The sequence below is a fragment of the Leptosomus discolor genome, chromosome 11 (assembly GCF_034619465.1).
Source record: "Leptosomus discolor isolate bLepDis1 chromosome 11, bLepDis1.hap2, whole genome shotgun sequence".
NCBI lineage: Eukaryota > Metazoa > Chordata > Aves > Leptosomiformes > Leptosomidae > Leptosomus > Leptosomus discolor.
Window position 1 is genome coordinate 10,914,535 of NC_141401.1, and position 27,556 is coordinate 10,942,090.

General features: G+C 40.1%; 1 protein-coding gene across 3 annotated transcripts in view; it reads right to left on the reverse strand.

The window, feature by feature from the left end:
- Positions 1–705: 705 nt before the first annotated feature.
- SH3GL3 (SH3 domain containing GRB2 like 3, endophilin A3) overlaps positions 706–27,556 on the reverse strand; it is a 57,523-nt gene continuing 30,672 nt past the window's right edge. Inside the window, exons 1-9 of one of the 3 annotated variants that reach the window (XM_086471390.1) lie at positions 27,064–27,111; positions 17,955–18,023; positions 16,638–16,710; positions 15,019–15,162; positions 13,335–13,468; positions 11,788–11,946; positions 8,867–8,970; positions 7,560–7,687; positions 706–1,641 (exon numbers count right to left, since the gene is read on the reverse strand). In XM_086471390.1, the coding sequence (XP_086327516.1) occupies positions 1,436–1,641; positions 7,560–7,687; positions 8,867–8,970; positions 11,788–11,946; positions 13,335–13,468; positions 15,019–15,162; positions 16,638–16,710; positions 17,955–18,023; positions 27,064–27,111 (1,065 nt within the window). In that variant the 3' untranslated portion in view covers positions 706–1,435. Of the gene's footprint in view, positions 1,642–7,254; positions 7,345–7,559; positions 7,688–8,866; positions 8,971–11,787; positions 11,947–13,334; positions 13,469–15,018; positions 15,163–16,637; positions 16,711–17,954; positions 18,024–27,063; positions 27,112–27,556 lie in introns of those variants that run through there. The other 2 variants (XR_015183823.1, XM_086471388.1) reach the window with 2 other exon arrangements.

Consider the following 27,556-nt stretch of genomic DNA (forward strand, 5'->3'; position numbering starts at 1 on the left):
CTGCTCCTGCTGGCCACACTATTCCTGATACAGACCAGGATGCTGTTGGCCTTCTTGGCCACCTGGGCACACTGCTGGCTCACATTCAGCCGGCTGTCAACCAACACCCCCAGGTCCTTTTCCGCCGGGCACCTTTCCAGCCACTCCTCCCCAAGCCTGTAGCACTGTATGGGGTCGCTGTGACCCACCTGCAGGACCCAGCACTTGGCCTTGTTCAACCTCATAGCATTGGCCTCAGCCTGTCGATCCAGCCTGTCCAGCTTTGATCATCACTACACCTGTGTTTACTACGCAGAGGAGAAGACTAATAGAAAAACAAATTAATTCTACCTTCATTTTGATAGTACTTACTTAAGATACTGAGTCTGTCCTTCATTTTGTGGCACTTTTTTGCATATTTTTAGTTACAGCATGTCTTTCCCTCTCCACCTCGTCTTCTCTTTCTTCTTCTCCATCCCTTTCAAATAAATATGAAAAGTAGAAACGTATTGACTTTTCATTTGTTTGCAGCAGTCACCAGTGATACTCACCTATGTATCTCCATGGAGTTCTACACAAACCCTGTGGAGCTCAGATCGGTTTGTATTTAGTTCAAAGGAATTTTTCTCTTATCCTCCTGCTAGAAGGAAATTTTAACAGACATTCTAAATGCTACACAATCAATAGGGAGAAAGCAAGACTATTAAAATTCCAGTGGCTGAGGTATCAGAAAATAATACTTTGGCTTTATTCATGCATTTTTCATACAGCATTGTTTTCTTCACTAAAAGCTGATCTATTCAGAAAAAGTGACCTCCAGCTCAAAAACAAATGCGAGAATTATAGGAATAGAAGCAGCAACAACTGTTCTTATCCCACAGAAATATTTATTCAGTTTGGTCAGTAAATTATAGGAATTTTCAATGCTGAGAACTTGTACTTAGTACAACGTCATAATATTGACAACAACCACTTTGCTTTTTGTCAACATACAATGTGAAACATGGATTAACTTGATCACAATAAATTACAGTGTGACAGATGAAAGAGCTCAACGACATCAGTAACTGAGGAACTGGTTACAGTTAGCTTCACTTACAGTATTTTTAAAAATGGGTTTCAATAGTAAAATCGTTGCAGCCAAAGATAAAAAAAATTCCACGTACAATAAGAGCAAGGAAATGCATTTTTGGAGCAACAGTGAGCTACCAGTAAACACTCCATACAGTGATCTTCAAGGCACAAAGCAAAAAAACTGGGTATGGGTTTTTTTGCAGGTTGATGAGTTAGGGAAGGTGAAATTTTTTTTGAATATAAAATAAATACATTTTAAAAAGACGCATACAAAAGTCAGTAAGTCAGTCAAATAGCAAGGCTTTCACAGAATGCCACACTGACAGAACATTTGTGAATCCATTTCAGTCATGAAATCACGTTCACAGCTTGAATGACACAATCACTGAGGCAAGGGAACCATCACTTCAACATAATTAATGGGGAAGAAGCCAGACTCTCCATTTAACATCCCCTCATACCAATTCTCATCAATCTGATTAGTCAAAGTTATGATGTCCCCTTCCTTAAACCCAAGCTCGCCTTCATTTTCTGGCTCAAAGTCATAGAGAGCTTGGCAGCAAGGCTGATCCATGTGCATTGAAGAACCTGCCCCAGTGACAGAAAAAAACCCACATATTAATAGAGCTTCACAGCATCCCACCAGCCACTAAGCATAAAACAACAGGTCAGAAAATGTAGCCCTGCCGTCAGGAATTTCCCCCCAACAGTTTTGCCATTGCTTTCACCCATTAACATCTGGTCCTGCTACATACAGAAATAATACTAGTGAGAATTAGTTTAAGGCATAATTCTGTTTCTCCCTTACATTCAGATGCCACTCTATTTCCATTCCTAGTTGCCTTCCCTTTTGAAAGGGCATTTATCTCAAACCAATAGTTTGAGTAATCACAGTTGTCAAAACCAGTGTGCGCTCTTTGGAGCGGTGGCTGGAGGAAATGGAAGTGTAGGAGTTGAGGAAGTAGGAGAGTCAACAGGAGCAGTGCCAAGTAACCACTTAAACAAACTGCACTGCAGCACACCGCTACTGCGTGAATACCTACCTGAGGCAGGGGCTCGGCGTCAGTCCCACACACACTGACAGCCTGCAGGTAGCCACCTGGATTTTCACGCTCCATGTGCTTTTGCAGGAGCGAGGCTCCCAGCTGCTCCTGCGTTAAGGCTCCCACCCTCACCTCACTTGAGCAGCAACAGTCATTTCTGGGTTACTGCTCCCCAGGTCCGGGTGTTCAAATCCTCTGCTGTACACCTCCTTCATCTCAACTGAAGAAAAGGTTATGCTAGGAACAATGGTGCCTGTCAAACTATTCTACAGATGAAAACAGTTTTTCAATACAGTATCTGGCTGTTCTTGTGACTTATGCTGTTTGCCCTCTATAAAGATTTTCATTCCAAATTACTCTCTTAAAATATTAATGGTACCATATGCACACATAATAGTAAGTACATATATTTACAGGAAAACAAGTAAGTATAAATAGAAATTAAAGTACAAGACAGAATCACCATTAGCAAAAGAAGTTAACCTTGTAAATGCAGTCACCTTTTTTTAAAAGGATCTCATGAAGGGGTGTTAATTGGCTTCGATTTGTGGTATGGATACATATGTAATATATCAGTTCATTCATATTTATGAATAATAACTTATTCTAATAAAATGTAATCTAATGTTCACATCGTAGATCTTAGCTCTGTGGCCAAGGACTAGCCAGAGTTTCAACTGAAGTTCAGCTGTAACAGACTTTTGAAAGCACATACAGCATATCCAAGTAAAAGTCTGGTATTTGGAAATCTATTTATAAAGGAAGAACAGGAGAAAAGATTTCATGCTGCTGCCATGTAAAAAGCAGGAAAACACATTATAGCATGACAGCTCTAGAACACTCTAGTACTTACAGTAAAGCAGTTAAACCTCCTAAATGCTAAGTTATTCAGGCTGTCTTGTTTGGAACATTGCAACAATTCTCAAATATTCTAGTCTTGACTCTCTCCGAGCTATCACACATGCTGATTATGCAATCACCTTGAAGAACAATTTCTGTCTGGGTAAATCTGCACACAATTGGTAATGCAATCTAGATATAATAGCTAAGATGGTAAAAAATGCATGCAAAAATGCATTTTAATCTACTAATCATGGTAATGTGTAGGAAACTATTGAAAAGTAACTGTTCAGGCATCTTCTAGTACAAGCAGGTAGAAGTCTCTTAAGGAAACCAGCTGACAACTATTCCGGTGATCAGTAAATGAGGACAAGTGAAAGCGTCTTTTTAATTGACAATAATGCAATTAGGAGTAATATTTGGTGTTAAAACTGGGAAGTAGGAATTACTTTTCTGTTTTGTGGGTATGTTTTATCCTTTATATCAACAGGAGAGAGCTTTTATCTATAACAATGGAAGAAAACTGTCAACACAGAGACCCCTCAGCAAACACCCCCAGATCATTGCTGTAATAACGCTGGACTAGTCCTCCCTGCCTGTGGAAGGCACAGGCTAGGAACAAAGTTTTACAAGAACCACCTAAACTACAGCTAGTCTAACACAATGATACAGGTGAAAGCCTTGTTCTGGACATATTTTTGCTGAAACAGTCCAAGCAGAAAAAAGATGATGAGCCACAGTTTCCCAGCAAAAGTGACCTGATTGTGTTCAAAACCAGCCAGGTTATTTTCAGTCTTTGCCAAGGTAGAACTGGTACTGGCTCACTGGAACTGTCAACAGCAGAAGGCAGCGCTCTGAATAACTGACAAAGTCGCTTGCTTTCACCAGCTGCTCCGGCGGGGCTAATTTATTATTGCAGGCCAGTTAATTCCTGACAGTAAGGTACCTGATGTGAGATGGATCACATTTGGTTCATTTTAAGCTCCAAAGAACTGAAAAGAAATGTCTGGCAGCCTGGAAAAATTTTTTACTAATGGTCACAGGCAGTACAACCGGTTTCACTCCAGGCTGTAGGATCAGTCAAAGTCTTCGTTGGAGTCAGGCAGCTGCTGCTACCGTATAACCCAATGAGACAAAGCTTCCCTGACAAAGGTAACGGGGCAGCACTGCGCGACAGTCTGCAACACACGCTGCTTAACATCGCAGAACTGGTGACACGATTCCAGCCTTTTCCTGCCTATGAAATACTTGCACATCCTTTCCTGTTGCACAGATTTAAGCTAAGGAAATTGCACTTTTTCTTTCTGCAAATGGGATTTATGTTCATTTGCAACACCACGCATGCCTTCATTTCTCCAGTTGTGGAGTTAAACTGCCACAGTGCACTGCCACATCCAAAGATGACTTGTCATTAATCTCCAGAGCACTCAAACCTGGACAGCACAAAACCAGGTTAAGCAAGAAGCTCTGTAATTTCTGGAGTGTTAAAGGATGAAACCAGAATGCCATTCAACATTGGTTTGTTTTTTTGTTTGTTTGTTTTCCCCAAAGGAAGTTACTGCCTGTACCTGCATCTACTCTGCCTTCTATACTGTGTTGTATATATATATGGTAGCAACATTACACGTAAATAATCACAAACTGGAAGCTTGCTAAGACAATTAATCCAAGTCTCACAGCTGAAGTGAGTAAACACTTAGATGCTCATGTTAAATTCCAGCACGTGGCAACCAGATCCATTTATTTCATATCATAGTCAAATCTGACAAACAAAAAGAACAAAAGGCATGATGTAATACAGCATTTAAAGAGAGTTCTAAAATGAGCCAGAGTATGCTCATAGCTGCAGCTGATTAATGAGGATAACAACGAATCAGAACAAAAACACAGAATGTTATCTGTGCTTAATCAAAGCAGCTAAATAATTCACAACATTAAAATTAGGTTTCTGTGAACCTAGCCCTTCAAATGTGTGCAAGTCATTAGTAGTAAATAATCCCCACGTGTTAGGGACCGTACAAAGGAAAATGCTATTTCTACTCCAAGAAGCTGATACTTAACTTGAAAAGCTGTGGTGAAACAGAGGAAAAACCATTTCAACACTCCAAACCGGATTGTGGTAGCAGTGCTGAATGTATCACAGCTTACCGTCCTGTTGATTTCCATGGGCTCACTGACTACTAATATACTACTTACCTTGAGTGGCAGTAGCAGAGAAATCAAATGTCTACATTTTAATAGAGTCAATGTATAAACAAGGAAAATTAAACATGAAAGTGGTTGTTTGTGCAGGATGAAGAGGTCAGTATTCTAAATGAATAAAAGATGGTGATCATGATGCTATCCCCCCTATCGCATGAAAACCTTAAAACATTTAGCAGTTCTGCTTAGAGCTGCCTGGTTCACATTTCTAAATCACAGACTATAAATCTAATCTGTTTCATTATTCTGGTTTTAAACAGGAACAGCAAGGTTTCCCCATTAACAAGCAGGGCATATTGACCCCACTGCAACTCCACAGAAATCCGCATGGATAACTTTTGAGAATGAACAGGAAGAGAAAAGGGAATTAACAATGAGTTTACTGACGGTTGTCCCTGCTGGGGAGGTAAGCACAGCATCCACAGCTTCTTCAGGAGGAAAAACACGTGACACATAGTCTGTCTGATATTATTAGCAACACTAAGCACAGCAACTGTTATTACATTTATCCCTTTTCTCCTTTTCATGTCTTTCATCGTTGTTTTATTTCTTTTCCATTCTGACAGCACTGAGTGAGCAAAGCAGTAAACGAAAACCCATCATTTAGTGATACACAAGCAGCTGATGCAATAGTCCACGAATGAAATCAATGAATGGAAGTGGCTCACTCCTTCCTTATCTTAGGGATCAGTGGTCATTTATTTTTTCAGTTCATTCAGTGAATTTCAGCTCATTAAAACTGGGATTTTTCTTCGACTAAGTGGGCTGGAAGCAACCTTGAGAAGTCATCTAGTCTGTCTTTCTCCCAAAAGCAGGCTTGATTACCCTTAAAGGACACCTTAGATCAACTGCTTCATGGCAATGATAAACCACTTTAATATGGTCTGAAACTCGTTTGACACACTGGTGTCAAAAAAAATAAAGCAGAAAAAAATAAAGCCTATATAACTTGACAAGTAATTGATAGGGGCCTAGAAATTTTATGCGGAATTTTTAATAAAGGTTGCTACGGTTTTGCTACTTTCATCCAGATGTGCTGTGCAAATAACTAGGAAGTTACTGATTGCTGCAAACATCCCCAGTGCTTCGAATGAAATGTGTCCTTGTATCACATGTCTTAGGAAGCAGTGGAATTGAGAGGAGTGTGCAAAGATGGGGCTGTCTCCCTCAACCCCACATTTGATAGCAACACAAAACCTGCTCTTAGCATTTGGGGGAGCTTCACTAACACACCCTGAGGCAGCCTGAAGCACAAAAGAAACAAATCGAGATCTTCCCGGGTGGATTTATGCTGCAAATCCCCTTCAGTATGAACTGTGTAATAGCTTCATCTTGTAGCAGAGAGTGCAAGAAAATTAGAGACATTAGAAGGAGCATGAAGTTATGGCTCCAAGCTTTATTCTTTCACCTTTAGGTCTCTCATTTCTCTTCCAACTACCTTTAAAAAGGAACAAGACTGGAGGGAAGAGGAAATTGGAGAGTCAGGAGAAAAAAAAAATTTTAAAAAAAGCTTCACAGAAAGATCCTAGATACCATGGCAAGTAGAGAAGGGAAACTTTGGATCACTGCTTCCTCTCTATTTTCCTTACAAATAATGTTTATGGAAAAATTTGGCTTTTTCATTCTCTTTTCTTCGCATATTGTTGTCTTTCGTGTTTTGGGGGGGGTTTTTTGTTTGTTTGTTTTTTTAATCGGCTTTCTGTCATCATGCACTGTAGCCAGCAAGCAGGTAAGGCAAAATAATTTTATTCATGAGATGAAGAAAATCTGTTTCAATGAGTAGTGTGACCTCACTGATCATTACCATTCATACAACTTTCAAGGGCTCTCCACAGTTGATTTTTTTGTGTGAAATCAGGCCTTAATCAAAGGAAGGGATCCTACTCCCACACCAGCAGGTACCTAAGTACTTCAGTTCATAAATGCGCACACTTCAATGCATACTTTAGGAACCAGTAAAGTAAAATAATGTTAATAAAATCAGTAAGGGTGGGAGACATCTCTCTGAATTTTGCATGGCTAATACTTAAGATCCTGTACTGATCATTTATGTTCTCAGCCTGTGGAGAGAAATTAGCATCTGGAGATATTCCAGACAGTGACTGAACACACCCACCTCAGGCATTTGTCTTTGCAAGGAATGAACTGTTTTCTGCATGTGCCTCTCCCTCTCTCTCCTCCTACCCTCAGTGGCAATACAGAGAACCTAAAAGACCAAGCAGAATGCCACACCTAAATTTCAGATGGGCGACAGACTGTTGGGAAGAACCCTGCTTCACAATTCCATTTCCAAATGCGGGAAACAACCTGGAGTCAGATGCATGGATACTGATGCTCATGGATCCATTGTTCTCATGGTACAAGGAATACCTCAAGCAACAATCTGGCAAAACATCTATAGACATGTGGCCACAGACTTACCTGATGATTTTATGGAAGAACTATAGGCAATCCCATTGTGCTGCTGATTATCACCTATTTCCAGAGTTGTCGTTATTACAGGCTTTGGCTTAAATTCACGTTTAGGCCGACTAGATGCTACATTTATTCTGCAACACAGAGAAGAATGGCAACAGATTTACCTTGAAGGAAGATACACTTACAGAGCTTACACTCAGGTTCAGTGCTTTGTTATTTGAAAGGTGGGGGAAAAAACCCCTTCTGCGGTTTTGTTTTCAGGCGTTTTTTGGGGTGGGGGTGTCGCGAGTTACTCACAAAAAGCTGCTCAATTCTCATGCACTGTTTGAATTTCAGCAAGTCCCTGTTTTACTTAATGCTTCGGTCCCACTGACAGAGGCAAAAAGCTTAACAGCCTGAGTTTGAGAAGTGCTGAGCATTCACAGCTGCCACTGAGTTCAGCAGAAGTTCCAGGAACGAGTTCTCTGGAAAGCTCAACTGCAAATGACATATGCAGAAACCCAGCCAGGACAGAGGCCCAGGGACTGCATCTCACACATTGCCTTTTTATTAGAGAAAATGAGAAACAACCATTAGGTCAGCACAACTGTATCAATGTGTCTTCCTGCATGTGCACATGGCCCAGCTGAGACCTTCTTGTGTCTGAGGCAGCTGGATGGTGCAGGGTGCCTACAGGCACAGCTACCCCTTGCTAATACTCACAGCCATCATGTCCACCCTGATCTCAGGAAAGCCCAAACATCTCAACTCCACGACTGTAATGTTAGCCTGTGCTACAGTGACACTCAAGTCATTCAGGTCTCCTGTTCTCTGCTGGTTCTCTGAGTGACATATAACAAGTTAATGACAGCAGCATTTTTTCTTCTGTTAGGATGACATTACACCACAGCTGTGTTCCTAGCTGGCTGGCTATTTCCTTACTCTCCTGCAGAATTTTGTTATACCCCTTAATCTCAATGAAATCAGGCCAACTTCACAGCAAAGCCTCCAGCACACAACTCAAAGTATACAGTTTAAATAAACCTACAAACCAATGGAGGCTGTCCTGATTAACCTCCCCAGATGTGAGTGAGAGACTCTGCACACACACCGAGCTTTCTGGGCGGATCCTGCACTACATTAAAGGCTCACAGTGTAGCAAGAAGTTGCCAGGTGGCAACGGTTTAAAGCAATGAAGTCCAGTGAGGCACTGAGCACAGCAAACGTGCATCTGTGAGACGGTGCTTCAAGATCTGTTGCTACAGACTTTTCACATTCATGAACCTCAGCTGCAAAAGAGGTTCAAAATTTTCTGATGGGTTCAGACTTACCGGTTTTGCAGCTTGCTCTGTAGATCCTCCAAAATTTCTGTGGATTGTTTATGGTAATCTAGTGCTGCTTCTACAAACACTGCCAACTGGCTAACTTGTTCTACCTGAAATACAGAGAGGAAAATAGTTGTAAGGAGCCTGCTGGACATTCATCTGAAGGATAAACAAACAGATCATTCAAAGACAATGATACCTTGTGGAGGTGATTGAAAAAGAGCATATGTGATTCTATCAAAGACATTGCCAGTTGGAAACTGAACAAAACTGAGGTATAACTAGTTCACTAACTCAGGGCTGGGTCCTTTAGTCATTTCCTTTCACAATGTGCAAATCCCTTCTGCTTTCAACTTCCAAGCCAGCTGTCTGTCAACACCCAGGCCTGAAACATTTAAAAGGACATGACCCCTTAGCAGGTGAAAGTGGGGCTTTTCTGATCAGCAATGGCCGAAGAAATTACACTGTGACAGCTCTTATGACTCAGACCTGTTAGTGTTTATTAGCAATGTTTACAAACTACAGTTCTGAAATGATCTGGGCTTACCTCACTAGATGGCAGCATTTATAAACCAATAAATGAAACATGATTTATCTACTTGGATTTAAAAAGTATCAGCCAATCATTCAAAAATATGAATGGTGAGGAGAGGGAGAATGTGAAGGAGAAAGAAAGATCAAAATATTTTTATTCATGAGGTAGCAAATAATCTCGTTCCCCTAACACAAAATGAAAAGTTCAAGCTGTACTAGGGATGGAGCAGTAACATATTTATTTGTCCTCTTCCTTTAAGACAACTTTAAGAAGACAGACCCCAAAAAGTCTGACATGTTTCCATTCCATCGTGATGTCTTCAGACATTGGATCACAAGAAGGTATCTGAGTAAACTTTCTGCAAATGTTTTATGGACCCATGGCAATTTTGTGCTATACTTTGTCTGCTTTTACTTGGTTAGAAAGATTATTAGAAATTCTGCCGGGATTCCAAGAGAGCCAAACATTGTCACACAGCATACAGAAATGAAATGCACAGAACCAAATCAACAGCTGATACAATTCCATCACAGTCAGAAGAGAGTAATGTAAACCAGCTGAGGACAATGCACAAAGTGCCTGGGGTTTGGATGTGGTGGTCAGAGAAAACGCATGGAAGAGGACTGTCCAAACAAGACGACTAAGAGCTAGGACAGAAATGGAACTGTGGATTAGGAGGAGAGAGAGAGAGAGAGAGAGACTGGGAAAGAGCCAGAGAAACTTGAGGGACTAAAAGCCCCTTAGCAAGAGAAGCCTGGGACTCGCCAAGTGGGAAAGGCAGGAAGATGGATCTGATAAGAAGTGCATGCAACAATGTCTACGTGGGAGGTCTGGAACTAGCTGTGCAAAAACCTGAGAAAGAGATGGGGATCAGGACTGAGTCTGGGAAACGCACCTGGCAAGACAGCTGGGAACCAGAGCTCAGAACAGACATTGCAGGGCAAGGAGACCAAGAAAGGGAGACATTTGGGGAACTGGAAAGGATCAGAAGGAAGCGATTGCCGTTAAGATCTCTGCAAACCCACTGGACAGTCTGGGGTTAGACAACAAGGCTGTAATGAGAAGTTTGAGGAGGACACACAAACTGGGTCAGTGTGGAAAATGGAAGGGAAGGAGCACAGAGTTTTCCTTAAACAGAAACAATAGAAAGCAGGTATGGACAAAACCTCAAAGGGACATCCAGTTCACTCCCTCCCAAAGGCAGAATTAGTTATACTAGAAAGTATAACTCATCAGTTCTCTAGTGGCTCAGCTAAACCATTTTAATCCATGCATTCTTTTATCCTCAGTTTGGTGCTTTGACTAACGATAAACACTACCTGAAACATTTCTCAGCTGCTTATGCAAGGCAGAATTACAAAACACATACACCGCAACCAGGCAGTTGGTAGAGCCTACAGTGGAACAGTGTGCTGAAATTGTTGATAGCGGATGTTAAATTTTTTCTGCCCTCATATAACTTGCACTGGTAGAACAGCAAGAAGCTTACTGACTTATATACTGCTGTAACAAATGTGTCCCACTCCAAACGGTTTAGGAGCTACAGGCTGACGTGTAACCGGCCATTACACGGGTGTGCCTAGAGGGAGAAGTTGCTTGCAGTTAAATATTCCCACTTAACAGCTCCTCCTTGTTGCAGTTTGCTCACAGAAGACAGCACGCTTCTTGCAGCATCACAGAAAACATGCTTAGAAAGTATCTATAGGAGAAGCGAAAGCTTTGGAATAGGCCCGAATATGTCCAGTCCTCTTTTCCTACAGTTCTACAATTACATGGGAAAGAGCACATCCTGCTATTCCTCTGTGTGTGGACAGAAGAGAGGATTATCCTGAACGACGCAGCTGTTCCTTTTAGACTCTGAGCCAAAGTCCAGGTACCTGAGGCCAAACCACAAACAAACTCTATGGAGCAATTTTCAGAGCCAAATAGTAGTAATAATGATTTTCAGAGGCAAAATAATTCCGAGACTTCAAATCAGCAAAGTTTTGACTGTAAGTGAGCTCCAACTCAGAAAGCGCAGGGTACATACCCTCGCCCAGTTTTCAGCAGCACGTCTATGACTACGTTAATCTCCCAACCTTCTCCCTCCCACTGACCAAACTGCATTCTACCCTCAGATAGTTCACTGCTCATAGATTATAAATCTACTTAAGACCTCTGTGACAATCTTGTCTGAGCCACTGTATCTCCAGAAGATATTCCTGAAATCTTGAGTTCTCCCATTTACTGTTGTGCATTATGTTCCTCTCTGACAGGAGATTAAAGAGGAAAGAGGCACACTTTCTGCTTTCAGACCTTACCTCCTATGAAGGATGGGACAGGCTTTATCCAATCCCACACACATTGCTCTCCTGGATGTACTGCAGCAAACAAAAATGCAAGACAGACTTACATCATTTTCTAAGAAATTGAACATGCTTCTTTCAGCCAGTTCCTTTGACTCTTCAAATTTTTCTACTGCTTGTTTAACTTCTTCATCTGGTATCTTTCCAAAACGCTTCTTTTTATAGTCATAATCCAAACGGCGTCCTTCTAGTTTCTTCAAATGATGCTAAATAAGACAGAACATTCATGAGAAGGTCCAAACGGGACATGCCCAAACAAACACATTGTGATTTAAGGAAATTTCAGTTATGGATGCAAATATATGCAGAATCAAGGAAACACAAGGCTCAGAGATTATCCAGTCCATCCCTTTGATCCAAGGCAGCATCGTGCAAGTCTAGGACTGCATACATGAATGAAATTTTAAATAAAGAGCAATTTGTTAACACTTGGGGAATTGGCTGTCTTGATTTGCTAAGCTTAGGCATCTAACTCATGGACTTCACTAAACGTGCAACACCTCAGATTGTCTAAATGAGAAGCAGGATCCAATCTAAATATGTGTGTATCCCCATATTCTACATTCAATTCAATTTTACCTCTTGATTTATTTGCAATACAACAGCTAAAAGTTAAAGGATTATTTTCCCCTCTCATTCCATAAGCAGTGCTCCAACAAATCTTCTATTCTTGCTTTCTTTGTTAAGTGTCAACTTGACACTTCTGTCTGATATAACTGTAAAAGCTTTTCTGTTGCCAAAAATCATGGGACTGACAGACATACAGAACGGACTCACAGTGACAGTACAAAACGCTTATTAAAGCGAACGTCAAACAATTTCTTTTCATCAGTTCAGAAGAATTGCAACTGAAAACAGTTATTTATCATAGGAGACAGCTACAGACATCAAGACATTATTACTATCTTTTTGCTATGCTTTCCATATCCATTTATGTGTAAACAAATAAAATAACTTTCATTTCTGCATTTCATCAGGGCTTTAACTTGCTTATTACCCAAGTCAATTTGAATCAACAGGCTCAGACAAAGACTGCCTGGCTTTCTTTGAATTGTCACATTGTAAACAAAGGCATCAAAAACTCAACTCTGAAGGTCAAAAATGTGTTCCTCTGCTTCCTGTATTTTTCCTATAGCGGCATACGGCACTTCAACATTTTATGGCACTTTTCAGATCATTCTGTGATTCCCCTGAATAGTCGTTTTCAACAGTTATATTCATCCTCCTTTACGAACAGCTTTAGGTTGACAGAGATGGCGAGATAGGATAATCAGTTGCAGTAAATCACAGCCCACTCACATGTTCATAAGAATTAATAAAAATGGCAGTTAAAATAAAATAGCAGAAAAACAAAGAATATAATTTTCTTCACTATCCTTCTTGTACTGAATATACAAGCAATATAGCAGATTCAGTAAGTTAGACAAGTGAGAAATAGCCAGACATTGATTTTAAGTACATTTCATCGCTGTTTTGCTAGAAAGGCAATCTTAAATGCAGTGAAATTTATTTATCTTACTGCTTTCAAGAAAAATATCTTAGGGAACGAGAGATTGATTGACTCTGAAGTGAAGCATTACCCTGGAAAACTTACCCCAATCTCTTTCAAATCTTTGTCCTGCAATAACTGTAGAGGATCAATAAAATTTTGTTTGACATTAATATCAAGTGAGTCCTTCACCTCCGCCATTTGCTTCATGCTCTCACCAGCATCCAGTAGTGCAAGGCCTATGGTAAAGAACAGGGTACTTATATCTCAATATACGTAAACACAGAAAACTTGTCTTATGAAACAGCTATTTCAAATAGGCATCTTTGTATGAGCTGCAGGCCCCTGAAGAATAATAAAAAGAAAAAAATAAAATAATGAAGGCTATGCACTTGCTTGTACCCTACAAAAAACTAGGACTGGAAAAATTTTGTTCCAAAGTATACTTTTTTCCCTGAAGGGCATCAGGGAAAAAAAATAATACTATTTTCCCTGCTGTATTTGCATAGGTTACAAACCTGCTGAGTTGGAGAGCTGCAAGCCAAGCTGATTAATTTGTACAATTTTAGCAATATTATTAAATATGCAAAAAGTAACTTTTTAATAACAAATCATGGTTTTCAGCTTCCTCAGATACAGCGTGCTTTTTTCCAAACCTCCTTTTGGCCAAAATTGTTGCTGTTTCTTTAAAATCACCTGTTTAACATAGCTGTACAATTTATTAAGCATGTAAGTATCAGCATGCAGAACGGTGTTTGAAATGTTCGTTACCCTTTCCTAGTTTTATTTAGTATCCCCATTGCTTTTGCAAAACCAGAAATACATCCAGCTCACAGACGAGTTATGCCTCTTTGCTCTTCGCGAGAAGAAGACATGAGCCTTTGGCTATCAGCAGCACCCACCCGGCCTCGAGAGCGAGGTCCCTACGCTTACATAGCTGTTACTGTTTCAAGACAACCACTGTGCGTAAAATCGCAGATAGGAACAGCAGTACATGCCAAAGCCAGCCAGTTCTGCATTGGCTTCTGCACACATACCGCTCTCTCCTATTCCTATTCCCCTCTCTTTCCCCAAACCAGGGTTCTCTTTTTCTCATGTATTTCTCCCTGGTTCTCTCTCAATCCCAGCCATACCGCTGAGCAGCTCTGTGACAATGCTTCAAATTCATTCCAGTCAAGCCCACACACTGCATGCTCAGTACACAAGGCCTCTATCAAGATTTTGTCTGTGAAGTACCAACATATCTTGAGAAGAAATAGGCAAGATTTGATCTACCAAAGAATTGTAGCATGGCCAAGCTAGAGTTCATTTTCTTGAAAACATGAAAACATATTTAAGATACACTGATCCAAAGCACAGAAATACCAGATCATTATTAAAAAAATAATAATTAAAATATCCAAAGTTACTGTTTATTTTTTTCTATGAGATTTTTTTCCTTAGTTTACTTCTCAAATATAGGGTGCCTCTTTTTATTTAAAGGTTAAAAGAAATACAGCACATCTAAGAATCACCCTAAATTATTTAGGTTTGGCAACTTAGAAACGAAAATGGTTATGGTAATTACATGAATCATCAGACAGTATCAGTAACAGTGTTATCAAATGCACCTGCAATAGAGGTGGACAAAGATGCAGAAGCATCATGTTTTGTTACTTATATCAATCATCCCCTGATCGCTGTGCTTAACTTTCCCTCTTACCTGCAGTAGCTATCACATAAGTTATGAGTAATATTCTGCAAAGGAACTTTATGCTGAAATATTCACAGAGGAGATACACAAACTCACCAAACATAGAATCATCGCCAAGCTCTCTGCCATACCGTATCATGCAGTCTCCTAGGAGTCCCTCTGTCTGGGGATAGCCTGTGGTTTTAACTTGTCCTCTGATCTTTGACATAGTGTTCAGCATTCCCAGCTTGGCTCTGTATGCTAAGGAGGACATAAAAAAAACCCCGAAAGTTATAAAAACACTTTAAAAACTAATATATTTAAAGCAATAAATCATTTTACAAGCAATGTCACGAAGCAAGTCACTAAGCTGGTCTGTAGATTCATAAGTTTTGACTATGAAGTATCGACAACAAAAAAGTTGAAGTAAGATTCCATTCAACAATGTGGGTCACATGAAACTGGTTTTTATTCCCAACCGAATGAGCACCATTTCTCCAGGCAGATACATAGTGGGAGTGCTTGTCATCTTCTGTGGATATTCACCAATACTCACATTCCTTTGAATATTCCTGCTTGTGAACTCCTTGATTAGAAGTATTGCAAAAAGCAAACACTAAACAGATATAAGCACAGCCAAAGCCAATTTCATGCTCTCTCTCCCCCTCTCTTGCTTGTGAGAACTTTGCACCCCCCTGCTTTTTTTGCACCCCCCTGCTTTTTTTTTGTTCCAGTAATCAAGACAGAAGAAGTTTGTTCTGCTGAATGGCCTGGTACATACAAATTGATTTATTATTACCTTGCACATATCATGACAAAAAAATGCATTTACTCTTGGAGAGTTTTTACAATCCACTCCTTACTATTATCACTCAACCGCTTCTTCAACACAGCAGTGGCCAGGGGCAGGGCATTCCTGAGGAACGGGACCACGGTGACTAGCTTCATCCTGAACATGCTGGCTAGGCCTTGGTAAAGGACTGCATCCTACCATCCTTATGCAGACATAACCCACCAAACTTCTTCAGGGATGTGCATCTCATAAGGTACCCACAGGAGACTGGTACCTTTGCAGTCACTGGTGCAGCTCACTAAACAGGAATTCAGTCAGACAGTTCTCAAAAAAATGAAGGTTCTTCCAACAGCCAATTTGGACAGTGAATCAAGGTCCTAACAGATAAAATCTGTGACTGACTGCAAATGTAAACAAATCTCCTTTCTTGTTTCTTAAAACATTTGAAAAACCTCTATTAACTGACAATCCAAAATCCACTGAGACCTAGCAGTGTCCCGAAAACGCAAAGCCTCATTCAAATACCAGTACCTCTGATAGCAGCAGCCTGTGAGGTAAATTCAATGGCTTTTTATGTCTCAGCTAAAAAAAAATGTTTGCATTCTCTTCACATCAGGGATCCACACCCCACGCCAGGAAATCCAGCACAAATATGAAGACATGTGTTGTACCACAGGCCCAAGCTGTCCAAGACATGTCATGCATGCACAACACACACATGCCCAGTAAACCAGACGCACTGTGTGCTGCAAGTCAAATGCATCCCAGATCAGACTTACTGCATATAAACTTTACACTTGTTCATGGCATACGCTGGTAAAGTTCTCTAGGACACCCAGAAGCCTCACAAGGATGACCTAATTAGCTTTTATTTACCTAGGATGAATTTCCAAGTAAGAAAACCATGTTCAGCACAATCCAACACCTATTGTTCCTATCCTACCTGGATTTGGCTGAAGATACTCTGTGGATTTGGACAGAAGCTCCGTTACAGCTTTATTAGTAACATCAATTTTCTGAAAAAGTAACACAGCAAAAATCAAATCAATTAGTAGGAAGTTTATAATTTTATTAGACATAATATACTGTTATAGCTGATTATGAAATTTTATTTAAAATAAAGCAAATATCAGAGCTTAAAATAAATATCCATGTCATAGTTATGACAGGATTTTACCAAAAACATATTAATTGGTAGGTAATACTGGGAAGGAGAGAACATTTATGTCAGAATGTGGGCTTACCTTACCAGCCCATCAGCCCATTGACTACTGCTTACAAATTCTCGACTAGAATTTTCCTGCCAGCCCAACAGTTGTTACTAAGACTGCTTTTCTCCACAGGTGAAAAAGACTGAACACAGCCCTCACAATCTTAGGGTCACAGCCATTTAAAGCAGTAGTTTGCCTTGTCTTCCCATTTGATAGTTTCTAAAACTACATTTCTGGTTTGTTTCTCTTTTCCTCCCTTAGGGCCTGCACATTATTTTTCCCCTTATAATGCAGAGAAAGGAAATAATTATTCTGTAGCCAAAGAAACTGAAACCTAGAAACCTGTTTAGATCATAAATTCAAAAGTGCATGTTGGAAAAAAAACAACACACACAAGACTTTTTTCCTCAATCTGCCAACAATAAAAGCTGTGACCCAGGTCTACTATGAACACTAAAAAGCACACAGAAAGACAAATTTTAAAAGCACATAAAAAGCTGAAAAAGCAAGAACTGGCAGGAACTGCTTAATTTGCAACACAACTAATAAGTGGATAGCAAACATCTCAATTTCCACAATTCATGTAAATTTCTGAACATGGATTTAAACTAAGAAATACAATTCTGTATTAAGGTAAGATTTGACCTTAGTAGTTAGATTTTTATCATGAATAACATCAGATGGGAAGACTTTGCAATATTTATGAAGACTCACTAATGACTGACGACTTCTCTCTCTAATCCCCCACACAGACAGAGCCCTCCTGATGCTCTGCACCATTCTTGGAGGAGTTTCTCTTCACTGCCAAGAGGTGTCAGTGGAATCTTCTTCCTCTGCTCTGACAGCCTTTGTGGACATCTCCTCTCCTTCACTGAGCTGACAAGGCTCAAGGATAAAATTGCACTTATCCTTATATATTTCTGTTTGGAAGCAAATATTTGGGTTTCTCCCCCAGGTAAATCTACACCACCATTCTACCTACCACTTGACATGTGAAACATTTTTGATTCTGCAATAGCATAATATTGAAAAACTGTTACTTTCCTTACCCTTTCCATCTCTAGAAATTCTTCATCTAACTTTGTTCCTTCTGCTCCACTTATTTTTTCACTGAACAACTGTAAAAAGACAAATTTAACAAAAAAATTGCATGATTATTTAGTTACAGAATAAATATCTCAGAGTCACGGGAATTCCCTCCAGATTAGAAAATATGTAGCAACCATTTGAGGCAACTGTGCAAGCGAAGAGTAACTTTAGCCTTGGAAGTGAAACACTCATTTCAAGAGACAAAGATAACTGATACGAATTTACAACAGTCAAACAAAAAAATCATTTCTCATGCTTCAACAGTTTGTACTCTAAAGGCATGACCTACACAGCAGACTTCAGGCATAGGGACCACAGTTTGGCTGCATATAAACCCAGAGTAACCCTTTCAAGCACGTCTCTCCAGCTCTGTACTTCTGAGTACCTTCTGTATATACCATTAGGTTCAGGGATACAAATCCCATTCCTGCAGCTGGGAGTTCTGTGCAGTTCTATGGAAGGAACAGACTTGTGAAAAATGCTGCACTGTGACCCACCCGTGTGGCTGAGCATCTTTATGATGCTGAAAACAAAAAACGCCACGCATTCTTCAAAAACTCAAAGCACCAGTTTTACACAGAGGACCTCAGTAAACCTTCGTAAGATGGCTGAAATGTTATCCAAATTTTGTGTAAAAACTCCAGGCTGTCAGACCTGAGTTTGGTCCTCGCTGAGTAAAGTATGGCTAGGAATAAGCACTCGAGCAGAACTCAGCTATCTGCTTCTTGCAGTGCACTGTACCTGCACTGCAACAGCCTCAAAAGAAAGCCAGATCCTCACCCAGTGTGAAACAGCCTTTGAAAGCATCACTCCACTATGACAGAAGGGGTTTAACACATATTCAACAAACAAACATAAATTCCTAGGGTAATTCTTGCAAAAATACTAAACCTTTCTCTGTTTTAATTGACTTTTATCACCAAATCTGTAACAGTATCATGTAAAATCCAGGCCTAGCGCACTGTCTGCTGGCATTCCCCAAACCTGCCCCAACAAAGCGTTTTGTTCGTCCTCAGCACCTGAAAGGGAATCCATCTCACTGAATTAAAAGGGCCGTGGAGACTTGCATAATCTGAAAATGGGTCACGGCTCTTTGTAGCGCAGTGGTTGCCTCTTCTCGGTCACAGCCTGCACACAGAGGTGTGGAGGGAGCGCAGCGCCTCGCCAAAAGCCAGCGATGAGCTGATGAAGCAAGGCTGGGAGCTCAGTGGTGGCTGACCTTGCATCAATGTCACTGCCACCATACAACTAAAAGAACAGACCTGCTTAAAGGAAAATGTGAATTCAAAGAGAGCCGTACTGCCAAGTATTTCTATTGGCTTTACAGTAGGACTTGCAATCTTTATGCTTATATGCCAAGCGGCTAGTCAAGATTATTTCTCTTCCAGAGCACTGACAGAACAAGCACAAAAGCAGGTAAAACAGAGATGGAGAAGCCCAAGTACCAGTGAGTTCCTGTGGGTCATCACCTTGCTGCTGTAAGCCACTACAGCAGCGAAGCAACCTGAGGCCACGCGTGGAAGGGGACGCTGCCCAGGTCTCTGCAGGTACATCTGAGGAGTCCTTGAGCACAGGTGGAGAAAGGTGCATGAACACCAGCCTATCAGAAATTATATAGCTTCTTTACGCTGGTAGTTTTTGTCTCTTTTCTGAGCAATGTTAATTCCTAAAATAATCAATGCCATTTCCCACAGCCTCACACACGTTTTGTTTATCCGGCAGGCAATGAACAGATCCTGAAACCGCTCGTGGTGATCCTTTTCAAAGGCTGAGTGCAGTGAGTGAATTATCCTTCTCAGGCTCAAGTTGCAAAATCCACATTCAGTAGTAACGCATAGCTGTCTCATTACAAATAATCCATTTATATGTTGGCAAAGAATAAATGCAATGAAGTAACATGATTGCTCAACTGTGAAAGCATAACTAATAATAAATTACTGCACCAACTGGCTAAAACAACAAAACATCCCACACTTAGAATAGATCTGAATGTTGTAACGAGAAGCACTAGTGGATGAGTAGAAAGTTCACACACTAACAGTAATGTCAGAGAGAAAATAAAAAAAACCCCACCACTCCACTGGCTCATTGAAGGCTGACAAAGATAGCCTGAAAAACGCAATTTCTCATCAGATACACTGGATGTGGACATGTTTTCAGCAAATGTCTTAGGGCATACACTATTTATCCATCGGCATCCCTCAGCTCTCCCTGGCTTACTGATGGCCATACGTGGTCACGCACACCTCCCTCAAATAACAGCCTGACACTCAGGCTTACTGCATTGCTGCTGGTTTTGCCAGGACTGCAGCTGCTGATCCAGGCGTTTGCCCTTGGCCAGCGAGGCTGCATTCCCCATGACGACAGACATTCACCTCAGCACCAGCCTGCAGCCTGCTCACTCTCTTTGCACATCTGCTCAAATGCTGCCACCCATGTTTAGTTTTAGTTTTTCTTCTGAAATGTTGCAAAACTCTTCACTGTGTTTTGAACGGATAAAATTTTATGCCACTTACAGAGGGAGAAACTGTTTGCAGCAACACTGAGTCGCTCCTTGCAAGGGGATCACTGGACTTGCTGAAGCAGCAGGGAGTAAGGAAAGCATCTAAATTAGATCCAGAAGGTCACAGAACAACTGAGACTTCTACACATTAGCTTTCAGAAAGAGATAGAGAGATTCTACACCTACAATTTGTAGAGAATAGTGGAGTAATTTAATTAACAACGCGGATGATGGGATAGAGTACACTCCCTGAGTCTCGAAGACACCAGCTTGGGTGGAATAGTTGATACACCAGCTGGTGGGGCTGCTCCTCACAAGGGCCTTGACAGGCTGGAAAATATGGTCTGACAGGAACTTCATGAAACTCAAACACAAATGCAAAGTCCTGCACCTGCAATGGAATATCCCCATGCAACAGTACAGGCTGGAGGCCAACTGGCTACGAAACAGCTCTGCAGAATAACACCTGTGGTACTGGTGGAAAACAAGTTGAACATAAGTCAGAACTGTGCCCTTGAGGTGAAGGAAGCCAACCCCATACGGGGCTTCATTAGCAACATCATAGACAGCAGGTCCAGGGAAGTGATAACTTCCCCCTATTTAGCGCTTGTGAGACCAGATCTGCAGTACGGGTCCAGTTTGCGCTCCCCACTTATGAGACACTGACATCCCAGGTGAGTCTAGTGGAGGGCCACTGATACGAGCAGGGAACTGGAGCACATGGCATACAAACAGAGCTGAGTTTGTTCAGCCTTTAGAAGAGGTTAAGTGGGTATCTACCCAGTGGGAGTATATGAAAAGATGGAGCAAGATTCTTGTAGAAGGGCAAGAAGCAATGGTCACAAGTTGGAAAACAAGAAAGTCAGACCTGTTAAAAGAGAAAGAAAAAGAAGAAAAAACCACCAAGAGGGTGGTCAAACACTGGAATAGGTTGTCCAGAGAAGTTGTGGAGCTCCCATATTTGAAGACATTCAAGCCTTGCCTGGACAAGGCCCTGAGCAACCTTCTCTAACTGGACCTGCTTCAAGTGGGAGGCTGAAGCAGATGCTCTCTGGAGGGCCCTACTGACCTACCTGACTCCAATTCTAATTCCATATTTACAGTGACATGTAAATACAACTCCACAGAGCCAGCCACAGGATCTGCAGACACCGTTTCATTCAGACACTGAAAACCTAACACACACCTACATCTAGGAGTAAAAGCCCTGTCCATAAGGAAAAGTTTGTTCACACACCTTCCCAGTTCTAAGCAAACATTAATGATACTGCAATTTCTAGTCCAAGAAGACACTTCTTCAATGATCTTTACTCTGAGCTCTCATTTCCTTTGAAAAAGGAGACCATCTCGCTGCTCAGAGAGATACTGCCAAGAACGATTCCTTAAAGTCTATAAGCTGGCTGCGCTCCTGATAGTAAAAACTGGTATAAAGTTCTAATGGTTATCATTAAATTTTATACCACTACAGCTTATTTCATATTGGTATAACTGAGATCAGCTTTACTACTCTCGCATTTAGGAACACAAAAGCTTTTGTTCTGATCCTACTGAATTTAGGAGTTGTAAAACCAGCATCATCACTCTCCCAACTAAAAGCCACAGTTTACTCAATTAATTATTGAAAATGGATACACAAAGGATACAGCTGCTGAGTTTTAGTTCTCCAACTATTTACTGAACATCATTTACATGCATTATGTCAAGCTGCAAAACACTTTGAACTTAAATAGAAGCATGCCCGACTGTGGGGCTGTTTAATTATGTGGCAATATCTATCAGCTTTTTGGAGTCAGCTAATCAAAGGCAAAACTGCTACCATCACATAAAGGCATGTACTCCAAGGGAGCTTGGAATTACTTGTACAGGAATGATCTTTCATTTCCAGATTCGGAAGCTGGATGCCATGGATTCAGCACCTTTTCACTAGACAGGGCCAAAGCCAGAATTTGGGGCTGTGAAAAAACCCAGTTCCCGCCATGGGGGCCACCACTACCTTACTATTCCATTGCCAGGCTGGAGGCTAAAGCCATTCATTAGTCTTCTATCTGGTAGAGCTATTTAGGGTTCCACTGGATCAAAATTTACACACAAGGGATAGCGGTGAAATGAGAAAGATTTCTTCCTCTTAGGTGTCTGTGCAACTCCCTCCATCACACTTGACATTAGCGTTAGCAGAGAGGAAAAAAAAATAACCCCTAAATATGAACATGAAAACACTTTCAAATCAGCCATTGTATTATCATCTCTCATTTGCAGTTGTATACAAATAGCAAACTACTTTTATTGTAGAACTTGCATGCTCTATGTCATAGAAGACCTTTTCGCCTGAAGAAATACTGCAGTTTGCACACAAACACTCCTTGCTTGTAACTTCCCCCTAGATCCTACTGTTCTTTTTATCTTTTTAATATTGAAAAATTAAATACAAAGTTGTATTATCAACAATCTACAAGTCTCTGGTGGGTTCATATGGAATCTTCTACAAAGACAAATCTGGAAATAAACAAATAGGTTTTAAAAGAAAGGCCTCAAGATATTGTGATTTCTATTTAACCAGCTATTGTTCAAAATGCAAATTGCAATTTTGTTATACAGTCTCAAAAGACTAAATATTTATCTGCTTAGGAACTTATATTCAAAGAAATTCTCTGAAAAAAACATTTTTTCCATAAACCTAATATTGAGATTTTATTCTCAAACTAGTTCTTTGTTTGAGGTAATGTAATTTTCTTTTGATTTGTTCTGTTGTAATGAAGCATGAAGACAGTCCATGAACTGTCCTCACTGAAAATCTATGGCTCACCAAAACTCTAAACTAAAAAAGCCTCAAGCTTTCATGTAATTTTTCATTACTTTTATTTTAAGTATGTTAAGTTTTATCCTTATTGTGCAGGAGATGTAGAGTTCTCCATTCTCATATGGATTATGAAAATGAGCTTCAGAAAAATGTTGTCTTTTACTGATATTTTGTACATCATATCCACTAAATTACAGTACTTTTTCATATTTCACTAAGGAAGGTTACTGAACATGAGAAAGTGCCCAAAATGTCCCAGATCAACAGAGAGCTGATAAAACTCTCAAAACAATTACCCTATTTTTTTATATATCCACTGGGTATTTTCTAATACAAGTCAATAGGACTCTTGCCAGCCAATACTTGCACACACGCTCTGACCTTCTGTTTCACTTGTTTTGCCTTTCTTTAGCAACAGTCACTAACTGGGATTGAACCATCATGGGTTGTTTCAACAGTAGCTGAATAACAGGTAAAAAAAACCCTGGAGTTGAAGGCGGCCTTAACTGGCCAGCAAAACTCTCTTGCACATAACTGGCCAAGAAATCATCAAATAGTATTTAATGACTGAATGAGAGGTATTATATTCTATTAAAGACTTAAGAACTTTTAATAACTTTTCCCCAAGTAACAACATTTATTTTGTTCTGATGGAGTATCTGCTGAAATTATCTGTTGAAACTTTAATGGGATGGAGAATTCCTACATTTGTCATAAATATGCATGCTGTCAAACCCATGAGGCAAAACCTAGATTTCTGGAAAAATCTTTTAACAAAAAAACCAAAGCTATGAACATTATTTAAATTTATTTCCCTCTCTCTAAAAAGGAAATAAGCAATCAACTGGGAAAACTAATAGATTCATCCCAAAGTTAACACACAGAAAGCCAGGAAATAACTATATGGCTACGTTTCCCACAGAAACATGTAACTGGGTCAAACTGCACAAATACATTAAGATATATCTTTAAATACAGTACTTAGTACAAAATACTACATTCCAGTACGGTTAATGCATAATAGTCACGCTTCTCTTAACAAATCATTAAAACTTCCAGTTATTGCCCTGCCGCCACATAATTTTTTTCATTTGGTGTTCAATTATTATGCATAGAGGATTTAATGCAATGTGACAATACTAATAGCTTTCTGAAAAATCTTATTAAAGCCTATCATAAACAATGGGAAGACTAAGGTGGCTGGCAAGATGTCTTCTGGCTAAAAAAAGAATTTCCTTGCATTGTTGAACCTCCTGATGAGAGAGAGATTTTCGGTTTTGCCCTTTTCCAGAATGCTCCATCAGATTAGAGAACCAAGATGCCAGCCTGTCTTCTAGATCGAAAGTAGTTTAACTTCGAACATCTGTAATTCCCTGTTTTGTGCTCCTAAGTTCTATTACAATGCTATGTATATACCCGTTTTTCTTCTCTCCTGATTGCATATAGATTGCAAATTCCCACACTCAAAAAGACAGTTACTACTAGTTCATGTAGCGCAGACTACAAAGAACTGGAACCTACAATACAGCTTAATGTCTGGCATCTTAGCACACCTTTAACAACATAAAGGAGTACACACTGACAGAGCCATCTGCACTGTGACAGAAAAATACTTTCAAAAGGAATAAAATATTGTGCTTTATTGACTAGGTGAGTGTCCAGAATGAACGGGCAGCTTATAGGCACCCCTGTGATTGACTTCTAGAGATCTACTGAAGGTCTGAGTGCTCAGAAGAAGTGCCCCACACGGACAAACTAAACTAAGATGCACATTTTCAAACACAAATCTAAACAAAAACTAGAAAAACCCCAGGACTTGGCCCCTAAAACAACTCCAGAGGATGCTGAAACCAACCAGGTATGAGAATGGCAGCCTCTTCAGGTCTCTCCTCCAGCACCAAGGATGTTCCAAGAAAGGGCCTGGAGCCATGCTGAGAGAAGGATGTCAGAGCCATTAAAAGTTTAAAATCATCTGCAAATGAGAATGGGTAATATATACCCAAAGAGATTTTTTACAGGCTCCTTAAAAAAATACAACAATGAGGGAAAAAGTCAAATTATAAAAGTATACCAGTGCTTGAAGTTATTCCTTTAAATATATTGACACAGCTCATACTATCCTAATGCTTTGGAGAAAATCCAAACCTCTTATTTTAGAGGTTAAGCACCAAAGGATGGCAAGAACACTTCGGTTGCCTCAGTACGTTGTGTTTTCAAAGAAAACAAAAATATTCTTGCCCTGACTTACTTGAAAGAAAAGAAATGTATCCTGCCCCCAAAATAAATAAGGGGTCTACTACAAAGTGTGTATGTTTCAGTCATGCAGATATGGAACACCTTGGCTTACCTCCAGCAAATCATTTAAGTTCGTACTTCAGTAGGTGCTTAAGTGCTCTGCTGGATCAAGACCGGAATGCTCAGCATCTCGCAGTGTGAAGCTCAAAGGGTCATCACCTTTACATGGAGTATTTTATAACTTTTTCTTCTACTAAACTTTCAGCTAGCAGTAGCACCGATTTCTCCAAAGCACTTGGGAAAAGAGTAAAAAAAGTTTTCTGACAGCAACAGAGAGAACTAGGTTTATTTTGAAAAAATTAATCAAGCAGCTGAATTGGGTCCTGCTGCTAGTTAACCAAAACTATGGAGTGCAAGAAGCTGCACCCTAAAAATCAAATCCTTGTTATTGCTCTCATGGCCACGTGAGTGGTATAAAAGATCTCTGAATTCAACAACACTTGTACATAGATATTTGTGCATAATTATAAAATGTAATATAATATTTCAGAATTTATGTGAGACATTAACACTGATTAAAAATGATCATCATATTGCCGATACAAAAACTAAAAAAGCATTCTGACAGTACCTATGGCAGAGTACATTTTTACATAAATGCAGGGAGACAAAGTGGTGTTGCATACAATTGGATGATTCTCTTGCAATTCATTACCCATCACAAACAGCTGAACCAGAACTCCAGAACACCACATCCATGGCCACAGGAATTTACGTCCTAGTGTTTCACCAAAGATCTCTATTGCCAGATATTTAAAATAGAAACATGAAGTATGACCTGTAGGATACGCCTTCAACAACAGCTCATGACTATGCTCACACTACCTTGAGTAAAGGGCATGCCCTACACCTAAACTTCCTTTAAGGATTTCTGATAGACCCAATAGCAAATCATGTTCCATCAGCCAACAAAATCAAAATACCAAAAAGAGTGGTATTTTTTAAAAATATGAAGGATTTTAAACATATGTAGAAATGTGTAACATTTAAGGACACGCTAAGATAAATATCACTAAAATATTTCTTAAATATTTTCTAATTTTTAAAATTTCATACAACTTACAGACATAAAAAATAAAAGCTGAGCCCCGCTTCATTTTCAGAGCACAGATTTAGGTAGGAAATTCCATTTGCATACTAAAAAAATAATCCAGGACATCTAAAGGACACCAGGAATCTCAAGTGCCTGTTTCCCAAGAAGCAAAACATACTTCTTCTATTAAGAGATCTCTGAATTACACAACTGAAGTTAAAGAAATGCATGAAAGTACTGCCAGAGTGTTTATATTCATGAAGAACATTCCTATCTCACTAATATTTATGAACCCTTTATTTCATTACTTGTAACTTCTCAGACAAACAGGAGCAACAAGATCACAGTAAATTATTTTTAGGAAGACAGATGAACTGAGTTATAAAAGGATACGCCAGATAAAGAGGAATAGAAGAGAAATATGTTTGCAGTGTGACTTGCCTGGGAAGTAGGGACCTGAGGGTGTCCCCATATGCGTACTTCCCGCATGGTGATGTTCTGAAGCTGCTGGCATAACATTAACTCAGCTTCAAGCATGCCACTGTTACTGGGTCGCATGCAGATCTATGTAAAGCATTATTATTAAGCCTACCTTCTAACATGAACCTAATAGTTCACAGCTGAGCATGACCCAAAGTGGAGGAAGTCCAGCCAGACAACCAGCTGAGACCACTACAGTCAACTCTACAGCTGCCAGTATTAACAAGGATGGATGCAGTCCATCAAAACTCCCCATATGCTCATAAAGAAAAAAATGCCCATTCACATCATGGAGCGTAAGGTCTGCAGCTACCATGCTGAATCAATGAACAGCCACAGCTGTTGAGCTGCACCAGCACAGTTCTGGCAAAGGTTCAGAAGTGGCAGCTTAGTTTTATTTAGAAAGGAAGCTCAAATAGTGCAAGCCATGTATTCTGGGATCACGAAAGCCCTT